Source organism: Microcaecilia unicolor, chromosome 9 (assembly GCF_901765095.1).
Source record: "Microcaecilia unicolor chromosome 9, aMicUni1.1, whole genome shotgun sequence".
Lineage (NCBI taxonomy): Eukaryota > Metazoa > Chordata > Amphibia > Gymnophiona > Siphonopidae > Microcaecilia > Microcaecilia unicolor.
Genome location: NC_044039.1, coordinates 24,060,872 through 24,082,427, shown reverse-complemented (window position 1 = coordinate 24,082,427; position 21,556 = coordinate 24,060,872). Strand labels below are relative to the sequence as shown.

General features: G+C 44.9%; 1 protein-coding gene across 1 annotated transcript in view; it reads left to right on the top strand.

Moving 5' to 3' along the window:
* Nucleotides 1–929: 929 nt before the first annotated feature.
* The window catches only part of LTA4H (leukotriene A4 hydrolase), a 51,778-nt gene continuing 31,151 nt past the window's right edge, over nt 930–21,556 (top strand). Inside the window, exons 1-5 of the mRNA XM_030214797.1 lie at nt 930–1,157; nt 11,539–11,669; nt 17,796–17,916; nt 19,816–19,884; nt 20,492–20,596. Of these exons, the coding sequence (XP_030070657.1) occupies nt 999–1,157; nt 11,539–11,669; nt 17,796–17,916; nt 19,816–19,884; nt 20,492–20,596 (585 nt within the window). The 5' untranslated portion in view covers nt 930–998. The remainder of the gene's footprint in view (nt 1,158–11,538; nt 11,670–17,795; nt 17,917–19,815; nt 19,885–20,491; nt 20,597–21,556) is intronic.

The window sequence follows — 21,556 nt, the reverse complement described above, 5'->3', positions numbered from 1 at the left end:
GCTGCACGATCAGTGGTGCGAACACATTGGCTAAAACCCTTTCATTAGTACATGTCACGCGTAGGCTCTGTTATTTTCTTCCTACTCTACAAAATGCAAAGAAACTATGCTGTCTTATTGTTTTTCACAGTACATTGAAACACTAATGTTGAATGCATGTACAATGTACACAGATGCACTATAGATCCTTCCAACACCGGTTTATTTTGTGTTATGAGCGCCACTCTTACATGAAAATCTCACGCCTCTTATTGTTTCAAAGAGTGTTGGAAAGGATAATGAACCCTTTTCTTTCTCATCCCTTTCCCTCCCTTGTTTACCCGCCATCGCCTTGATGAATGGGGAGAAAACAGTTACAGCCACCGACCACCTTCCCTCCGAAACTAACAATCCCAGCGGCCCCTGCAGCGCGCTCCCCGCCTTCCCCGGCCACAGGTACATCGGGAGTTGTAGTTCCGCAACTGCTGTGCTCTGGGCGTCTCTTCGCTTGAAATACTACAATTCCCGGAATGCTTTGCTGACACCGCCCTCCCATTCACCCTCCTCCTCCCCCAAGGAGGAGGAGACGCCGCTTCGTGCGAGCCTCCCCGAGCCCCAGCTCGGAGTATATATTAGGGGGCGTTGGGTTTCTCATCCCTTTTCCTCCCTCGTTCACCCGCCATCGCCTTGATGAATGGGGAGAAAACAGTTCCAGCCACCGACCACCATCCACCTTCCCTCCGAAACTAACGATCCCAGCGGCCCCTGCAGCGCGCTCCCCGCCTTCCCCGGCCACGGGTACATCGGGAGTTGTAGTTCCGCAACTGCTGTTCTCTGGGCGTCTCTTCCCTTGAAATACTACAATTCCCGGTATGCTTTGCTGACACCGCCCTCCCATTCACCTTCCTCCTCCCCCAAGGAGGAGGAGACGCCGCTTCGTGCGAGCCTCCTGAGTCCCCAGCTATATTAGGGGGCGTTGGAGGAACGTGTCTGGCAATTGGGGATCTTCGGTGGTGATAATGGCAGCAGAGGTGGTGGATCCCTGTTCCTACGCTGCCTTTAGCAGCTGGCGTACCAAGCACTGGAACCTGAAGCTGCGCGTGGATTTTGCTAGCCGGGTCATCACGGGCAAAGCCGCCCTAACGGTGGAGTCTTTGCAGGATCAGCAGCGCACGCTGGTAAGCCCAGGTTTTGGACTGCGATTCTCTCCGGGTGCTGCTCTGCCTTCTGATCTGTGTGTCTTAGGGGAAAGGAATTGCTCTAGGCGTAGTTCCTGGCTGAAAGGGGCCAATCGCTTTCTCAAAACAAGAAAATGTAGTTATGCAGGTTTTCTTTTAAACAATGTTCAAACGCAGTGTAGCTCTCCCGTTATTATTGTGTTCAACAACTTCAAATGTCTTTGTACTGTTATTAACTCTCTCTTTTTGGGTGGAGAGGGGTTAATTTGTTTTTTTTTTTTTTATCCTGAATCGGTTGCAAAATTTTACTTCTTGCAAACAGATCATAATGCTTTAAAATATTCTTTTGTGTCTGCAGTCATTTCAAGAGATTATATATAGATAGAGGAGGGAGACAGAGTTGGCCACGTTTAATTATAGGCGGATGAAATTAGATCGAATCTGGAAATGTAGATAATATAGTAACAATGGCATATCTTGTGGTAAGGTTCTCTGCTGCTGCTCCCTGAAGATTATCTTCTGTTAACAAAGCAAACGACATCCAGTGTGATTTAAAAGATGAAGTGAAAGAGGCAATGGAAAAAGGATCCGAATGAAGAAAAGTAAGAAGCAACAGAAGCTGTGTCGAGCAAGATGCAAAGCATTGATAAAGAAGGCTGAAAAGGAAGAAAAACTTGCCCCTGGAGACAAAAACTCATAGTAACACCTTTTTCAGGTGTATCAGAAGCCGAATGCCTGTGAGGGAATCCATGGGACCATTAAATTTATTAAGGAGCAAAAGGGACACCCATAGCAGAGAGAATTCGTTGCTTCACCCATTATGGAAAAAGGTGTAAGAGATCTACCGGAAATGATTTTCAAGGGTGACGTTGTAGTGAACCTAGAAGATGTACTGAGCCAATTGACAAGTTAGAGTGATAAATCACCTGGATGGGATGGCATACATCCAAGGGTACTGAAAGAACTTGAGCATGAAATTGCTGATCTGTTTAGTGACCTGTCATTAAAATCATCCAAAGTACCTGAAGATTGGAGGGTGACCAATATAATGGCAATTTTTGTTTGTTTGTTTTAAAAAGGGTTCCAGGAGTGATCTGGGAAATTACAGACCAGTAAGCTTGCCATCAGTGCTGCTTTGGGGCGAACTAAAACCTCCTTGGGCAGAGTGAGTGGAGACTGCTTCCGCCTTGGGACATCATGCCGTCTTCTGTTATCAGACCTCCTTGAATGCACCTAATGTTTATGTACCCCCAATTAGATCCACCATAGGCCTGATGTAACTATATGGGTGCTTACATTTGGCAGCATTTATGCACTGTGTAAGGTGCATCGTTATATAGTGGCATTTAGACACCCTGCTGTCACTTTGCTTGGGTAAGTGTAAATACCCCCATAACTGCTAGAATTGTATACTTTTCCCACTTAAGGATCATGTAATAAGGGCGCATCGCTTCTAAAATAGTTCTTGAAACGTGTAGTTGCATTTGAGACTGGATCTTATGGTTCGGTTGCTTCGATTCTCTGCTAACCAGTGAATTAATTTTGGACACAGGTGACAATAATCACTGAAATTTTATTTTTTTTCTTTATATAAAATGAATTAACATTAGAACATACCTTAATGCTGCTATATTAAACATAACTGTTAAGTTCTAAAAGCTGTGTTTTATGGCCTTGGGAACAGATCTGATTATGAATAACAGCTTCCTTGATATCAATGTGGCTTTCAGCATCTAGTTATACAGAGTTAAAGTTGTACATTTGAACCAGCCCTGTGGTAGAAGGTCCTGGCTTGATTCCCAAATTGGATCCTATTCCCCTCGATTTGGGGGAGGAGATCTGTGGTTGATTTCTGGTACCTGAATTTGGGACCCATGATTGCAGGGTTCCAGAAGAAGCTCCACAGCCCCAGCTTAAGATTGATTCCGCAGTGACTGTGTTGGTAGGGTTAGAGGGGGGAAATCTTGGTGCTGTCCCACTTCTGGTTTTGATTGAGCTGCAGACCTACAAGAGCAGGTGAAAAGGCTGGGTAAAAGGAAAAAAAAAGAGAGAGAGATTGAAGGTATAGAACATTCAAATTATTTAAATGATGAAAATGTGACTTGATTGGAAAAATACATAGAAGTAGCTGCTAGTGGAAAGGAAGTCGCAGTGGTAACTTCACTTTTTTCGGTGTGCTTTGGCCGAGCAATAGCACCTTTTGGGGAAGTTCCATCTGTCAGAAAATAAAATATATATAGACGTAGACAGATGAGTTTACAAATGGAAGAAGAAGAAATTTAGCCTAATTTGTCACATGATAGGAGCTGGATTTAAATATAAGCTAGATGAGTTACATCTTAGGGCCTCGCACTGCACTAGCATGAAGTTATTAAACCTAAAATTTACTTCCCTTGATTAAGTGTTGCAACTTAAGAGGCCACAATACAAAGATCCAGCACTGATTTTTAAGTGTGCTTTTCAACTTATCAGGGATGTGCTCCTCCGATAAGACGTCCTACTTTTGGTAGAGGAGGAGATTAGAATTGATAAACTATGAGATTTGGAACAGGACAAGGAGAGGAGGGGAGGGGGGAAAAGAATGCACACGACCAGATAGTGAAGGCCTGAATGGTGGAGCTTTTAATTGACAAGCATTGTTGAAGTGAAAGGTACACTTCAGTGAAGTTGTAATATCAGGGTACAACATTGACAGAATAAGTAATTGGCTACCAGAGGAGAATGGGAGAGGGGGGAAGGGAGGAATTGGGAGGGGTAGACAGTAATATTAAAAGTTATATAAAAATTGATGCCTGTTAGCAATTATTGCACAATCACATTGGGATCTGATGTTTGATCTGTGCAGAGATTGTATGAAAACGTTCATTGTGTTGCAGCATCAATAAAAAAATGTTTAAAACTAAAAGACATCCTACTTTTTCTGGCTGTGCACATCGGATGCTTACCCTCGGATCTGGAAGCCATTGGAGGCTTCTTTAATAGTGCAGTTTAGAGTCATAGGACCGCTACTTTTTAATATATTTATAAATGATTTAGAGATGGGAGTAACTAGCGAGGTAATTAAATTTGCCGATGACACAAAGTTATTCAAAGTCGTTAAATCGCGACAGGATTGTGAAAAATTACAAGAGGACCTTACGAGACTGGGAGACTGGGCGGCTAAATGGCAGATGATGTTTAATGTGAGCAAGTGCAAGGTGATGCATGTGGGAAAAAAGAACCCGAATTATAGCTACGTCATGCAAGGTTCCACGTTAGGAGTTACGGACCAAGAAAGGGATCTGGGTGTCGTCGTCGATAACACACTGAAACCTTCTGCTCAGTGTGCTGCTGCGGCTAAGAAAGCGAATAGAATGTTGGGTATTATTAGGAAAGGTATGGAAAATAGGTGTGAGGATGTTATAATGCCGTTGTATCGCTCCATGGTGCGACCGCACCTTGAGTATTGTGTTCAATTCTGGTCGCCGCATCTCAAGAAAGATATAGTAGAATTTGGAAAAGGTGCAGCGAAGGGCGACTAAAATGATAGCGGGGATGGGACGACTTCCCTATGAAGAAAGATTAAGGAGGCTAGGGCTATACAGCTTGGAGAAGAGACGGCTGAGGGGAGACATGATAGAGGTATATAAAATAATGAGTGGTGTGGAACAGGTGGATGTGAAGCGTCTGTTCACGCTTTCCAAAAATACTAGGACTAGGGGGCATGCGATGAAACTACAGTATAGTAAATTTAAAACAAATTGGAGAAAATTTTTCTTCACCCAACGTGTAATTAAACTCTGGAATTCGTTGCCGGAGAAAGTGGTGAAGGCGGTTAGCTTAGCAGAGTTTAAAAAGGGGTTGGACGGATTCCTAAAGGACAAGTCCATAAACCGCTACTAAACGGACTTGGAAAAATCCAAAATTCCAGGAATAACATGAATAGAATGTTTGTACGTTTGGGAAGCTTGCCAGGTGCCCTTGGCCTGGATTGGCCGCTGTCGTGGACAGGATGCTGGGCTCGATGGACCCTTGGTCTTTTCCCAGTATGGCATTACTTATGTACTTATGTCCTGTCCGCTAGCAAGTGAATGTAGCCTGCTGTCTGTGATGTGATCAGCTTATCTATCTGGTTTGCCTGACCACAGTTACACTTTTGAAGTGTGTTCCAGATAAAAGGGCAGTACTAGTTTAGTCTTCAGACCAGGGCCGCAGAGAGACTGAGCCAGGGCAGGGCCGTGTCCCCCCCCCCCGGATCGCCGCTGCCGCTCCCTTGGATCGCCACCGCTGCTGCAACTGCAGTATAAATACCTTGGCTCGTGAGGATCTTGAGGCTCTGCCAACAGAGGAGGTCTTTCTTCAGTCTGCCCATTGCTTGCCCCTGCAGCTGCTTTTTTTTTTTTTTTTTTCTCGGCGCATGCTCTTTCAAAACCGAGCTTGCGTGGCCTGAGAGGGGGGCCCAGCGCTGGAATTTTCTCTCTCCTCATGTTGGGACGCGATCACCCGGGTCCCGTCACAAGCAGGAGGGAGAGAGAGACCCCACTCCCGGGCCCCCCTTGGAGGCCTGTGGAATTTTGCTCCCTCCACCCCAATCGGCAACCGTGCTTCAGACTACCAAGGGGCTGCTCTGTTTCAAAACCGAGCATGCGTGGCCTGAGAGGGGGGCCCAACGCTGGAGTTTTCTCTCTCCTGTCGGGATGCGATCACCCAGGTCCCGTCACAAGCAGGAGAGAGAGACCCCAGTTCCGGGCCCCCCTTGGAGGCCCGTGGAATTTTGCTCCCCCCACCCCCCTTGGCAGCCCTGCTTCAGACTACCAGGGGGCTGCTTTTTTTTTTTTCTCGGCGCATGCGTGGCCTGAGAGGGGGGGCCCAGCGCTGGAATTTTCTCTCTCCTGTCGGGATGCGATCACCCAGGTCCCATCACGAGCAGGAGAGAGAGAGAGAGACCCCAGTCCCAGGCCCCCCTTGGAGGCCTGTGGAATTTTGCTCCCTCCACCCCAATCGGCAACCGTGCTTCAGACTACCAAGGGGCTGTTTTTTTTTTCTTGGCGCATGCTCTTTCAAAACCGAGCATGCGTGGCCTGAGAGGGGGGCCCAGCGCTGGAATTTTTTTCTCTCCTCCTGTCGGGACGCGATCACCCGGGTCCCATCACGAGCAGGAGAGAGAGAGGTCCCGGGCCCCCCTTGGAGGCCCGTGGAATTTTGCTCCCCCCACCCCCCTCGGCAGCCCTGCTTCATTTGTTTTCTCCCACTTATCCCTAAGCACATGTTGTTTTCACATTTGTTTGAATAAAAGGTGTACCTGTCGTGTTTTGTTTTTACAAAATCTTCCCTGGGTTCACTCTTCTGCTGTCCATGCTTCACAGTAATTCACATGGGGTTCTAACAAGGATTAGCGCTGCAGGACTTCTTCAATAACTTTTTTTTGTTCCCCTTAGACAGATATGAAGGAAGGGGGTCCTTATTTCACTAATGACTGCAATATTGTAGCCTTGAAAATGACTCCAGAGCAGCAGTGCCGAGAACTGTTTGGTTATTTGCACAGGCTCAGGAAAGTTTCCTTTTTCACATGGTCTGGTAAGAGTTTTGTTGTACCTGAGAGTCTAAAAGTTGCTTTTAGTACAGACTGAGTGGAGTTTGATCCTTTAAGATATTCCTCTTTTGCTGAGACAGCAGCTTTGTAAAGTGCAAAGAGGAACTGACAAAACCTCTATGTGATAATGCTGAGACATGTAACAAGATCAGCAGTTCTCTGGGTGCATTTAATTCCTTGAGCAGAAGGTCTTGCAAAACGAACAGGTGCTGCTAACCTTCTGCCCATTAGAGACAGCCAGATGTCGGCTTCCGAAGTTCGTTCTTTTCTAAGTTTTGAAATGCACTGCAACTCTCAGTATAGCGTCACGATCAAATTCACGTATATCTTGATAACGGAGTCGAAAAACAACAAGGCAGGCGATCCACCAAATCCAACGTGGAAGATAAAACCAAGAGGCAGATCTTATAATAACAACAAAAAAAGTCTTTATTCAATATAAAGCTTCCAGGATATCGATCACTTCTTACCAAACGCATCCATGTACATGAACATACAGCTCTTGCCTCATTTTAATTGTTGGACCAGCCAAGGTGACGTCTCTGCTGTTTTACACTGGTATTTGCTCCCGACGCAGCCAGTGTCTTTGCCGAAACATGGCTATGTCGGGCACAGATGGTTGATATCCTGGGAGCTTCCTATTGAATAAACCTGCCTCCGTCCATCTTCTAACTCAACAATGGGACCTGCATACTGAAAGATAATTTCCATCCACTTATTCTCATGGAATTCGGTTTTTGTTTTCTGTGGATGGTTTTCTTTAAAATACTTTCGTTCAAATTTCTAATTGCTTCCAGAAAGTACTTTAGCAGTAATGAGCATGAAAGCTGCAAATTTTCAGAGCAAAGCCTTGCAGGCAATTTGCTTGACACATCCCCTGCTCGGTAATGTCGTAGCTGGCCGGTATGACAAATAACAGATCTTGTGTCTGGCTGGGTTCACAATGCACCAAGAGCCTTCAGAAACGGGACACAGTTCCTTTTAATCGTGTAAATCAGTATTCCAGCGTGGACCCGGCACGGGCTGTGTTCCGGCACACAGCGCCTGCATCAGGGGTCAAAGTGAAAAAAAGGTTGCTGTTTACAGTGACCAAACTTCTTCTTATTGCATGAAAAAGAATTCCACCCATTCTGTAAAGTGGTTGCACTACGCAATTGGGAATAAGAGAGTCCCTTCGTTCCTTAGTGAAGGAACAAACAGCTGAGCGCCGAAACATGGCCTGTGTCGGGTTCACGCTGGAATATTGGTTGACATAATTAAAGGAACTGTGTCCTGTTTCTGAAGGCTCTTGGTGCTTTTTGTTGTTCTTGGACTATGTTCTGTATTTTGGCCTCTTGCTGTGCTGTTATATGGGTTCACAAAGCAGTCGGCACTTGTTCCCTGTTTTTAAGATGGCTTATAGCAGCCTTCTTCATTACAAGGCCCAGGGACTGTGGCGACCTTCCTTGCCCCCAGTTATGGTTCTTTCTTTCTTCTCTCAATACGTACATCCTCCTATCTTGTCTCGAGGCTGGCTGCTGTTACTGTCTCCATAACTGCTCCGCTTTCCTTCTGGGCTGTCAAAAGCCCGGACCTGTCAAACACAGGGGTTGGAGTGAAGCCCTGCCCAGCGCATCCCAGGATGCACTGGGCAGGGCTGGGCACCGCCATTTTCAAGGCGGTGCTGCTGGAAGAGGAATGAGTCTACCTCCCTCCTTCAACAAAGGTACGGGGGGGAGCGGGGAAGAGGGCTGCTAAACCACCAGGTTGAGGGGGGTGCTTGATTTGCAGCCCACTGGGCCACCACTGCTTTTTTTGGGGGGGGGATGCTAGGGAGGCCGGAGACCCACCGGATCTCTAGCCTCCCCTGAACTTGGGTCAGGACTGGAGGTTTGCCAGACCTCCAGCCCCCATGTCACTGGCTTGGGGTGGGGGGTTGGGGTTCTGGCTCCTGCAGGGGGGGAGGCCTGCATTTGGAGAATGGGGGGCTTGCTAGCTTGCAAATGCGTGCTGGACAGGGCTTACCATTTCTCCCCAATGGTCTTCAAACGCCAGCACCACTCTGGCGTAGGGTTTGCCACGGACAGTGCAGCAATGTTTGGCTTGCTGATCATTATGGAGGAATATGTTTAGCATGCATTTGCATGCTAGTTGCGTTCAGAGCCCGTGAGCACATTGTTTCACGTGTTCGGGCTCTGATCATGGGGTGGTACCAAACGCAGGTACTAGTATGGCATTAATAGCCTCTAGTGCCTGCGTTTGCTTCTGATCATCAGCCCATCCGTGAGTGAGTTATGCCAGGGTGGGCAACCTGCAGGCTGAATGGGCCTGCTGTTGACTTTTGTGACCCACAAGACCATGGAGAAATATACACAGAAAACATCATTAACCAGAGTTTTGATAATTTACATACTGTATTTTGCAAATATTTTCAGAATAGCCACTCAGCGTGTTAATGTGATTGTGTACGAGTTTGAATGATAGTGTGAGTTAGCAAATATGAGAGGCATTTTTTTAATGCTATTGTTAAATGTTTTATGTGACTATTTTGCATTTAAACAAAGATTTAATAAGGGAATATCATAGTAGTTACTTTAGGAAGGACCAATATTTGTAAGTAGACTGAAATCGTCTTTACTCAAGTAAAAATAATAGTGATGCGGAAAACCCAGCTAGCTGGTGATCATGCAGGACAGGTTTGAGAACCACAGCGTACAAACTCCCATCTTATTTTTGCGAGACTGTGTGAACAGTGATATTTGGCAGCACACCACCACCCTAAGTTACGTGGTCCTGGAAGAAAGAAAACAGAACAGCCATCCAATAATTTTACCACAGGCCTTACCGGTGGAAAAGGTCAAAGGGCATGGGAAAAAGAGACACAGCTTGGAGGGATTATAGACAGGATGGTGGTGGCTGACTGGAACGAGAGCCTGCTGGGAGTTCACACTGACTTAGGGTTGGGGAGAGAGTGTATTGGGGCAAGGGAGTATGAGGCCGTATCTTGTGAAAGATGTAAAAAGACTGGGAGCAGTGCAAAGAAAAGCTACAAAAATGGTATGGGATTTGCGTTGCAAACCATACGAGGAGACACTTGCTGACCTGAACATGTATACCTTGGAGGAAAGGAGAAACAGGGGTGACATGATACAGACGTTCAAATATTTGAAAGGTATTAATCCGCAAACAAACCTTTTCCGGAGATGTATACTAGAAGACATGAATTGAGATTGAAGCGGGACAGACTCAGAAGTAATGTCAGGAAGTATTTTTTTCAAGGAAAGGGTGGTAGATACGTGGAATTCCCTCCTGCGGGAGGTGGTGGAGAGGGAAAATGGTAATGAAATTCAAACGTGCGTGGCATAAAAACCGAGGAATCCTGTTTAGAAGGAATGGATCTACAGAATCTTAGCGGAGATTGGGTGGTGACGCTGGTATTTGGAGAGTAAAACCGGTGCAGGGCGGACTTCTATGGTCTGTTCCCTGATCGTGACAGAATAGATATGGATGGGCTGGAGTGTAAATTTTAAGGAGCTTCGACGTTAGTTTCAGAACCTTTAATACAGGAACAGTGCTGGGCAGACTTTTTTTATGGTCTATGCCCTGAGAAAGGCAGGAACAAATCAAACTCGGGTATACATAAACTCATTTTACATGGTATGTAATAGTTTATATCTTGCTGGGCAGACTGGATGGACCGTTCAGGTCTTTATCTGCCATCCTTTACTATGTTATGGGAGTTTTAGGGAAAATGTGGAATGGTGAAAGATAGGATGGGCTGAGGGGGAGAGAGAAGAATCAAACATCCATTTTATTTACATACAATGCTCTGAGTGTGCCTGAGCAGCCGAAATGGCTACATCATTGAAGAGGGATTTCCGCCCTCCACTTATCGCTCTGGGCACACCATCTGCTTTATCCAGTACTGGTCCTGGCTCTCAGTAAGCCTTTTTGCCAGTGTTGATCTGACTTGGGCTGTGTTGCTGAAAAATATCTCCTTTTTTTTACTACTACTTTTCATTTCTATAGCGCTACTAGACGTACGCAGCGCTGTACACTTGAACATGAAGAGACAGTCCCTGCTCGACATAGCTTGCAATCTAATCAGGACAGACAGACAAACAGGACAATTAAGGGATAAGGACATAGAGAAGCAAGATTCCGGAATTCCCAAAGAGTAGCAAGATTCTGGAATCCCAAAGACTACTACTAATCATTTCTATAGCGCTACTAGACGTACGCAGCACTGTACACTTGAACATGAAGAGACAGTCCCTGCTCGACATAGCTTGCAATCTAATCAGGACAGACAGACAAACAGGACAATTAAGGGATAAGGACATAGAGAAGCAAGATTCCGGAATTCCCAAAGAGTAGCAAGATTCCGGAATCCCAAAGACTACTACTAATCATTTCTATAGCGCTACTAGACGTACGCAGCACTGTACACTTGAACAGGAAGAGACAGTCCCTGCTCGACAGAGCTTACAATCTAATCAGGACAGACAGACAAACAGGACAATTAAGGGATAAGGACAAAGACAAGCAAAATTCGGAGCAGCAACATTCTGTGCAGAATCCCAAGGATTAGCAAGATTCCAGAATCCCAAAGACTACTACTACTTATTTCTAAAGCGCTACTAGACGTACGCAGCGCTGTACACTTGAACTTGAAGAGACAGTCCTTCTCGACAGAGCTTACAATCTAATTAGGACAGACTTTTATTGACTTTTTCTTGTTTTGGAGCTAATGCCACAGCGCTGGCCTGTGGTTCTTCTCTTCTGCACAGTGCTTTCCTTGTAACATATTATCCGTCTGCTTTATTACAGATTTTGGATACAAAGGACCTCCAGATACACAAAGTTGTTGTTAATGGCCAGGAGGCAACCTTCTCGCTGGGAGAACCTCACAGTTTCAGAGGAGCCCCGTTGGAAATCACCCTGCCTTGTGAACGGACAAGGTATTAGCCAGTGTGTGTGTAAACCCTGGGCAGGCTTCAGACTCCTCCTAAGAATGTTGATATTTGATATGCATTGTATGTGTGTTTAGGTTATGCCAGTGATCTTGATACTCAGGCTGCCTTGGTAGGGAGGGGAGGAGGGGGGATTGAGTTGTAAGTTCTGTATTTATTTAAATATTTTGTGGTGTTTGTTTTTAAACTTTGAACGTCATAAGTACATAAGTATTGCCATACTGGGAAGGACCAAAGGTCCATCAAGCCCAGCATCCTGTTTCCAACAGTATCCAATCCATGTAACAAATACCTGGCATGATCCCAAAAAAGTACAAAACATTCTATACTGCTAATCCCAGAAATAGTGGATTCTCCCCAAGTTCATTTAATAATGGTCTGTGGACATTTCCTTTAGGAAGCCGTCCAAACCGTTTTTAAACTCCTCTAAGTTAACCGCCTTAACCACATTCTCTGACAACGAATTCCAGAGTTTAATTACATGTTGAGTGAAGAAATATTTTCTCTGAATCGTTTTAAATTTACTACATAGTAGACAAAATAACTTCCTCTTTTCTTATAAACTTTTGTCTGGGACAGAACCCTTATATCTGATGTGACCTGTTGACGTGAGAGATGATAGCCAGCAGAGCTCTGTTCGGTGGCTAGGTGATAATTATTCAGTTAGCTCTCTTAGATTCAACTCATCAGCGTGCCCCTGAACATAGGGGGGAGGATAGGGATGGGGAGATGCTGGACAGGGTGGATAGAGACACACAGAAAAGAGAAATGTTGGACGTCGAAAAGAAATGCCTAAAGGACAGGCAACTGAAGAAAAAACAGAAAAGCAGAAGTCAGTAGGAGCAAAGCAATGCTCAGACAAAAAGGTAGAACAAAATTGGGTTTTTCTGAATTTATTCATTGTAATATGTCTACTGTGGGAAATGTGCATTCTCCCTTTCCTGTCCCCACTACCTTAGGGGCAATGGTGTGATAGGACCAGAGGGAGCAACGACCAAATTAAATACTCAGCCATTTAAAATCCTTAAATAAGACAAAACTTTAAAAGCCATGCAAATTTGAATTGGGAGCCAGCGAAAATTGATTAACAGTGGAGCTGCCTGATCAATCTGCTCGCAGTGTTTTGCAAAAAGTTGAAAGGATTTTTTTTTTTTTTTTTAATCTCCAAAGCACGACAAACACCTGCATAGATGGTGGTATAATAGTCCAGTTGGACAATAATATTGATGGTACTGATGAAGCAAACTAGCTCTCATGTACGGATTTTGTATACAGAGGGCACAACCGTACATGAAACTATTATTTGAAGCAAACATTCCTGCCTCCCCCATACCTTCACCTGTTCCTCTTTTGCTCCTTCACCAGTTGACCTGAGGCTAGCATTATTTTCTTGTGCAGAGGTAATTACTACTAGACGTACGCAGCGCTGTACACATTATATGCAGGTACATCCTCTGTCCGTAGAGGGCTCACAATCTAAGTTTTTTTGGTACCTGGGGCAATGGAGGGTTAAGTGACTTGCCCAAGGTCACAAGGTGCTGTAGTGGGAATTGAACCCAGTTCCCCTGGCTTAAAGTCTGCTGCACTAACCACTAGGCTACTCCTCCACTAGCAACATTCCATGTAGAATCTCAAATAGCAGCAACCTTCCATGTTCCACTGCACTAACTTACTCCTACTCGAATAGTAGCAACATTCCATGTAGAATCTCACAAAGGGAATGGGACTTGATATACCACCTTTCTGTGGTTTTGCAATTACATTCAAAGCAGTTTACATGGTATATACAGGTACTTATTTGTACCTGGGGCAATGGAGGGTTAAGTGACTTGCCCAAGGAGCTGGAGTGGGAATTGAACTCAGTTCCCCAGGTTCAAAGTCTGCTGCACTAACCACTAGGCTACTCCTCCACTAGCAACATTCCGTGTAGAATCTTCAAATAGCAACAACATTCCATGTTCCACTGAACTAACCACTAGGCTACTCCTACTCAAATAGTAGCAACATTCCACATAGAATCTCAAATAGTACATAAGTAGTGCCATACTGGGAAAGACCAAAGGTCCATCTAGCCCAGCATCCTGTCACCGACAGTGGCCAATCCAGGTCAAGGGCACCTGGCACGCTCCCCAAACGTAAAAACATTCCAGACAAGTTATACCTAAAAATGCGGAATTTTTCCAAGTCCATTTAATAGCGGTCTATGGACTTGTCCTTTAGGAATCTATCTAACCCCTTTTTAAACTCCGTCAAGCTAACCGCCCGTACCACGTTCTCCGGCAACGAATTCCAGAGTCTAATTACACGTTGGGTGAAGAGAACTTTTCTCCGATTCGTTTTAAATTTACCACACTGTAGCTTCAACTCATGCCCTCTAGTCCTAGTATTTTTGGATAGCGTGAACAGTCGCTTCACATCCACCCGATCCATTCCACTCATTATTTTATACACTTCTATCATATCTCCCCTCAGCCGTCTCTTCTCCAAGCTGAAAAGCCCTAGCCTTCTCAGCCTCTCTTCATAGGAAAGTCGTCCCATCCCCACTATCATTTTCGTCGCCCTTCGCTGTACCTTTTCCAATTCTACTATATCTTTTTTGAGATACGGAGACCAGTACTGAACACAATACTCCAGGTGCGGTCGCACCATGGAGCGATACAACGGCATTATAACATCCGCACACCTGGACTCCATACCCTTCCTAATAACACCCAACATTCTATTCGCTTTCCTAGCCGCAGCAGCACACTGAGCAGAAGGTTTCAGCGTATCATCGACGACGACACCCAGATCCCTTTCTAGATGTACGCAGCGCTGTACACATTATATGCAGGTACATCCTCTGTCCGTAGAGGGCTCACAATCTAAGGTTTTTTTTGGTACCTGGGGCAATGGAGGGTTAAGTGACTTGCCCAAGGTCACAAGGAGCTGCAGTGGGAATTGAACCCAGTTCCCCAGGCTCAAAGTCCGCTGCACTAACCATTAGGCTACTCCTCCACTCCATGCAGTTCATTAGCATGCATTTCCATGCTCATCATGCTAGGATTAGTGTAAGTTTCATGTTGAGTTTAGCACAGATGTTTCTGCTAAAACCCCTTGCTCCTTCAGAAGTCCTACTACTCAACTAAACCTAGAGTAAACCGCTGTACCACAGGTAGCAGTTTTACATCGGTCTCTGTCTCCCTCTGTTCCATACGGTTGCCTATTTCTGTGAAGAAATGCCTCCCTGTGTTCTCGTAAATCGGACTTCCCACGCAGCAGAGGTAGAAAGGGTCATTTTGGCTGAAGTTTGACAGGTCATCTGTTCTAAAGAACTGCATGTTGTCTTAACACTTGGCTTATGCTGAACAGTGAAAGCACCAGTGTGTAAATAAAGCATTTAGCCTCTACTGGATGAAACTTGTTATAGGATCCTGTGCATTAGCCCATACTGTGACTTTGCAGTGTGTGTATGTATATATATATTAACTAAAATTGTTAACCCAATGCAATAGGAGACTCTCTGGGTGGATAGGATGGTTTGCGTGCCAGTTCCTGGTGGTTCTATTGAGATAGCGTATTCAGTTTTGAAAGAATTCTTTGTATCAGGCTTGCACAACCGTAAAGGAGATTTGTAATCCTTTTGGAGTTCTCCTTAACGAGGAAGTAAGTTTCATGCGGCCTCCGTTTGTATGTTTTTCTGTTAATTCCTTTAGAGTCACGTGTTTCTCATTGCGCTATTCACATGCGCTGGTGATAAGGTGGAACTGGATCTTGTGTACTTTATATTATATGTGCATGCTTCATGTGAAGCTGCACAGGCCAGGTTTTAGGAAGGAGGGTGGAAGCTTTTTATATGTTGGCGTTCATTTGAAATCGACACGGGGAAATGTCATTCCTATATGTTATCTGAAAGCAAAGGGAAAAAAAAAAACCTTCCGATTTTTGTATGTATGCACTCTTAACCATATTGCTCCTGTAACAAAAAAAACAAAACAAAACACCCTGGTTCTGAGGCCGCTGTCGGAATGGTTAGGCTGCTCCTGAACTCCACTCCACTCTTAACATTTGAATGTTAAGCATACACTTACTCCGGGTTAAGTATGCCCAGGTAGGCTATTTCTAAATACCCTGAGCACTTTTCATAAATGCCTAACTTTGTTTGCAAAACGCTGACTTAAGTGTCTTTATGGACACCCCTCCTCCCACCCCCATGTCCAGTGTAATATTTCAACCCCAATCAGTTTGAGGTACGGGGGGGGGAAGGGAAGGGAAGTTTTTGTTTTTCCACAAAACTACATTGCTGAGCAGAGACTCGCGTGCTGTGGCTTTTCTTGCCATCATCGGCAGATTTTTTTTTTTTTTTTCTTAAGTTGTCGCCAGTTACACTTCAGACTGAAGCAGTTCTGTTTCCAAAAAAAAACCTCTCCAAAATCAGAGTGAACATGTTCTACCTTGTTAGGACAAAAAAGCCAGAACATTTTTTTTTTCTTTCCCCCCTAATTTGCAGTAACTTTGGAAATCAAAAATTCATCAGACATCTGAATTTATGTACATAGTGTTGGGTTTTTGAACTTGGAAGCATGTCTGTATGACATGGCTAATGGTATTTGATACATTAGCTTGTAGGCTGTAATCAGTTGGGTGGGAAAGATTTTCTTTTAAACGTCCAAGGAAACGTTTGTTGTGAGCCAGATTCAAAAGTAGTCCCTGTCCATTTTGATAATGACGGAATGAATTTTTGTGTTTTAAGAAATAGAATTCTAAAGAGTGCCTTGGTGTTTCCAACACAAAACACATACCATTTAAGTACAGAAATGTCTTGACGTATGAGAAGTTAAAATTAATAATTTTCAGAGCTGTAGATGAAATGACTGACTGCCGTATGCATGCAGGCCAAGTATTCTGTACAGAGGGGTAAAAATGAAACCCTTTCTGTAGGCTTCTATCCCAGAGCCCTGCTTTCTGAATTCTGTAATTCTCTCTAGAATTTATTTATGCTGTATTTTAGGAGGCTGAGAAACCTCAAAAATGGGCAGAAAGATTTAAATGAAAGAAATGTGGAATGTGAGCTGCTTCTGTTTTTTTTTTTGATCCAGCAGTTTCCTCTTGCTTTTGGGTTTCCAGGGTTGCGTTCTCTGGTGCCATGAGCCCTCATTTGTAATTACCTGGTGTGTGGGTGGTGGTTGGTTTTTTTTTTTTTGTTTGTTTAGTTTTTAAACTTCTACACGCTCTTTTTTCCACTCCCCTACAATAGGCCTAGGCATGGCAGTAATGGCTGTGGTCCAGGGGGCCGTGTGTCAGGGCTCCTTCCACTAGGTGTCGCCCTGGAGCAGTTACTATAACTAACTCCTTCTGTCCACCTCCTTTCAGGGTCTCTGAACACGGTTTCCGTGTCCGCCCCTCCCTCCCTCTCAAGGCAGTGAGTGCTACCTGTGCATCATCCTGACCTGGTTCTACGAGTAGAACACAGGACCTTTTCTCACCAGGCCAGCCCTTGTCCTTACTGTGTTCTGGTAAAATAAAGCACCATGGCTTTCTCGGTTTTCTCCCTCCAGTTCCCAGGGCTGGTCAAACCCGGTAAGCGGGGTAAGCCCTGCAGGGGGGGGCGCCTGCCTTCAAGGGCGCCGCCATACCGCACCGCCCTTGGTGCTTTAAATCTTTAATTACCTCAGTTCCAGCAGCCGCGTCATTTGAAAGCCCTGCCCTGTCTCTAGCCTTCCCTCCCTTCATTAGTTCATTCCGCAGTCCTGCCTTCTGACATCATTTCCTGGAGGGCGGGACTCTGAGGGAACGAACTCACGAGGGAAGGAAGGCTAGAGACAGGGCAGGGCTTTCAAATGACGTGGCTGCTGGAACGGAGGTAAATTAAAGATTTAAAGTACCATGGGCGGCGGGGGTTGGGGCGAAGGAGAATCGCTGGACAGGGGCAGGGTGGGAGAAGAGAGAAAGGAGATTGGGGGGCGCCAACTCATAGTCTGCTGGGGGGCGCCAGAGACCCTAGGACCGGCCCTGCCAGTTCCTGTTAGTTTCAGGGTCTTGCCCAATCTGTTCAATAAGGAAATCTTTGGCTGGCTGGATTTGAATTTATTCTAGTTCTGTTTGTGATGCCTTTTTTGCTCATAAAATTAACAGAGGAGAAGACATTATCGTGGAAATTTCGTATGAGACATCCCCACAAGCTTCAGCACTTCAGTGGCTCGCTCCAGAGCTCACCGCTGGGAAGAAACACCCCTATCTCTTCAGCCAATGCCAGGTATGTTTTTGCTTCAAGTAAGCTATTCTGAAAGAGTCCCTGATGCTTGATTATGAGCTAAAACATGTCAAATATTCTCTTTGTAGCTTTGGCCCTGCCAAGCACCAGAGGTAAAAGTGCCGTGGTCTTTGGCCACTAATAAACTGTGGCCTAGTGGTTAGGGTGGTGGACTTTGGTCTTGGGGAACTGAGGAACTGAGTTTGATTCCCACTTCAGGCACAGGCAGCTCCCTGTGACTCTGGGCAAGTCACTTAACCCTCCATTGCCCCATGTAAGCCGCATTGAGCCTGCCATGAGTGGGAAAGCGCAGGGTACAAATGTAACAAAAATAAAATAAATTTTACCAGTTGCAGAGTGTTAACACACAAAGAATGCAACTCCTAATGATTACGGGGACTTCTAGTCAACTTGCAATTGATGTCTTTATTTTTATTTCTGATTGGTTCCAGTTTAGAAGGTTAGTTACTAAAGCTGCGTTAAACTGTTGCATTTTACCACAGCTTAACTTGCTGCAGTAATTCAGCACCATGGGTTAGTGGACTCCTGCAGGAAAAAGTATGATGCAACTTATCCTCACCATGGAACTGTCTTATATTCCTAGGAAAAGTTCTTATTCTGATGTAATTCATGCCTTTCCAGTTGTTATAAAGGCTAGTTATGTTCAGGTATAGTAGGGTATTCCCTGACTCTGGAGGGTTTACAGTCCAAATCTGTACCTAAAGCAACGGAAGGTTAAGTGACTTGGTCAGTGTCGCAAGGAGCGGTATTGAAACTTGAACCTAGTTCTCAGCCTGCTGCTCTAACCGCTAAGCTAACACCAGCATTAAGCCGGTACTGTTACCCTCCCCAGGAGCATTGGGCTGTTCATGCACCCCAGTGCTTCAGGGCAGCTGTTTAAATGATCCCGTGCATTAGACATAAGTAGATAAGTAATGCCATACTGGGAAAAGACCAAAGGTCCATGGAGCCCAGCATCCTGTCCACGACAGCGGCCAATCCAGGCCAAGCGCACCTGGCAAGCTTCCCAAACGTACAAACATTCTATACATGAATTGTGGATTTTTCCCAAGTCCATTTAGTAGCGGTTTATGGACTTGTCCTTTAGGAAACCGTCTAACCCCCTTTTAAACTCTGCCAAGCTAACCGCCTTCGCAGAGTTTAAAAGGGGGTTAGACGGTTGCCCTTTGGGTAGATTGTTCCCCCAGCACTTGCCAGGGCTATTCCTGATATCTGGGGGAGGGGGGCATGGGAACAGGAGCAATCCCCAGTTGCTGCTGCCCACTGAGCTGCTGGCATAAAAATGGTTCTGGTCAACCCCCTAGTTGGTAGTTCTGAATTGTTTTTCGTAGTTTGATCCCCCTCCTCCCCAGCAATTGTACCACCGACACCCCCAATCTGATCTGGACCATTTCCAAATTTTAAGGAAACAGCAGGGCAGGCACTCCGAAACAGCGGTATGAAAGGAGCAGATCACACAGGAAAAGGTCCTTTGAGAAATACTTTATTCCATGTGAGGTCTATTAAAAAAAAAAAGAAAACCCCCCAACACACGGCAAGTGTTGGGCTTTTTATAGACCTTGCATGACTAAAGTATTTTTCAAAGGACTTTTTTCCTGTGTGATCTGCTCCTTTCATACCACCATTTCCAAATTTGACATGCCTTTTTCCCAGGCTTCTCCTCCCCCCCCCCCCCCCCCCCCCCCCCCCCCCCACACACACACCAAATTTGATCCTGTTCTGTTCAATCTTTGTGCATCTAGAGGAGAAATAATTCTCCATTCTTGTCCCCATTGTTATAAGGAGAGTAAAGCCTGAATACTGAATAAACTTTGACCCTAATGCTTTGCTGAAGTTTGCATACAAGAGATCGGTTTTTGACCTTATATTCTATCTTCGTAGGCTACCCACTGCAGAACTATTGTTCCTTGCCAGGACACACCTTCAGTAAAACAAACCTACTATGCACAGGTGGGTGACCTTAAACAATGAATTGAGACTTTCAGAGGGAAAAACTAATTTTACAGCTGAGCAGTGCCCCACAGTGCCTCAGCTTTTTGATTAGATGTATTGTACGTCCGTCCTTTTTAGTTTTATTTTTTCTTTCGGAGGGTGGGGGGGAGGAGGATGGGCTGCCACAGCAGGGTTGTTCTGACACGACTTCTTGCTTCTAAACCTTTTAGAGTTTATCTTGTTGGGCAGACTGGATGGACCATACAGGTCTTTATCTGCCATCATCTACTATGTTACTGAGATTCTCAGTGCGGCAAATGAGTGGAAGCCCTTTCAATTCCTGTGGGCTTCCTCTCATTTGCTGCGTGGGAATCGCTGGTGCGGTTTGTACAAGGAAACCCTTAGGCATTTTTATTGTTCATTCCTCCTCCCTCCCTCCCTCCCTCCTGCTTGTAACTCTGTTTGCTTTCTTGCACAGTAGTTAATAATTTTAGCTACGCTTTGGAAGTGGTGTGGTATGGGACAGGACCTCAGAAGTGAAATGAAAGGTGCATATATCATTGAGAAATACAGCGTAATATATTGTCTCTTTTTTTTTTTTTTTTTTTTTTCCCTTCCTGATTAGGTCTCTGTTCCCAAAGAACTTGTAGCTCTAATGAGTGCTATTCATGATGGAGAACTTCCTGACCCAGAGGACAGCAACAGGAAGATCTGCAGGTTTAGGCAAAGTGTAAGAGCTCAGAACGATAGGCCAACGCGTGGATATACTGCTCTGTCCTAAGCATTCAGAATCTATGAGCCAAATAAAATTGCAATATGGTCCATAAAGGATAATTTTATAAGTGACTTGAACGATAGAACATTTTCCACACTCAAGTAGGTTCAGAAATCATAATGTGCTTTTTCCTAATATAAGAACATAAGCGTTACCATACTGGGACAGACCGAGGGTCCATCAAGCCCAGCATCCTGTTTCCAACAGTGGCTAATCCAGGTCACAAGTACCTGGCAAGATCCTAGAACAGTACAGAACATTTTATGCTGCTTTATCCTAGAAATAGGCAGTGGATTTTCCCAAGTCCATCTTAATAATGGCTTATGGACTTTTATGAAGTTAGCCAACCCCTTTTTAAACCCTGCTTAGCTAACTGCTTTTACCACAGTCTCTCGCAATGAATTCCAGAGTGTTAATTACACGTTGAGTGAAGAAATATTCTCTCAGATTTTGTTTTAAATTTACTACTTTGTAACCTCATTGCATGCCCCCTAGTCTAGTATTTTTGGAAAAGAGTAAACAAGCGATTCACATCTACCCATTCTACTCCACTCGTTATTTTATAGACCTCTATCATATCTCCCCTCGACTGTCTTTTCTCCAAGCTGAAGAGTCCTAGCTGCTTTAGCCTTTCCTCATAGGGAAGTTGTCCCATCCCCTTTATCATTTTTGTCACCTTTCTCTACCTTTTTCTAATTTCACTATACCTTTTTTGAGATGCGGTGACTGGAATTGCACACAGTGATACAAAGGCATTATAACGTCCTCATTGTTTTCCATCCCTTTCCTAATAATACTTAAACATTCTACTTGCTTTTGTAGCTGCCGCTGTACACTGAGCAGAGGGTTTCAGTGTGTCATCAGCAATGACACCTAGATACCTTTCCTGGTCGGTGACTCCTAGTGAGGAACCTT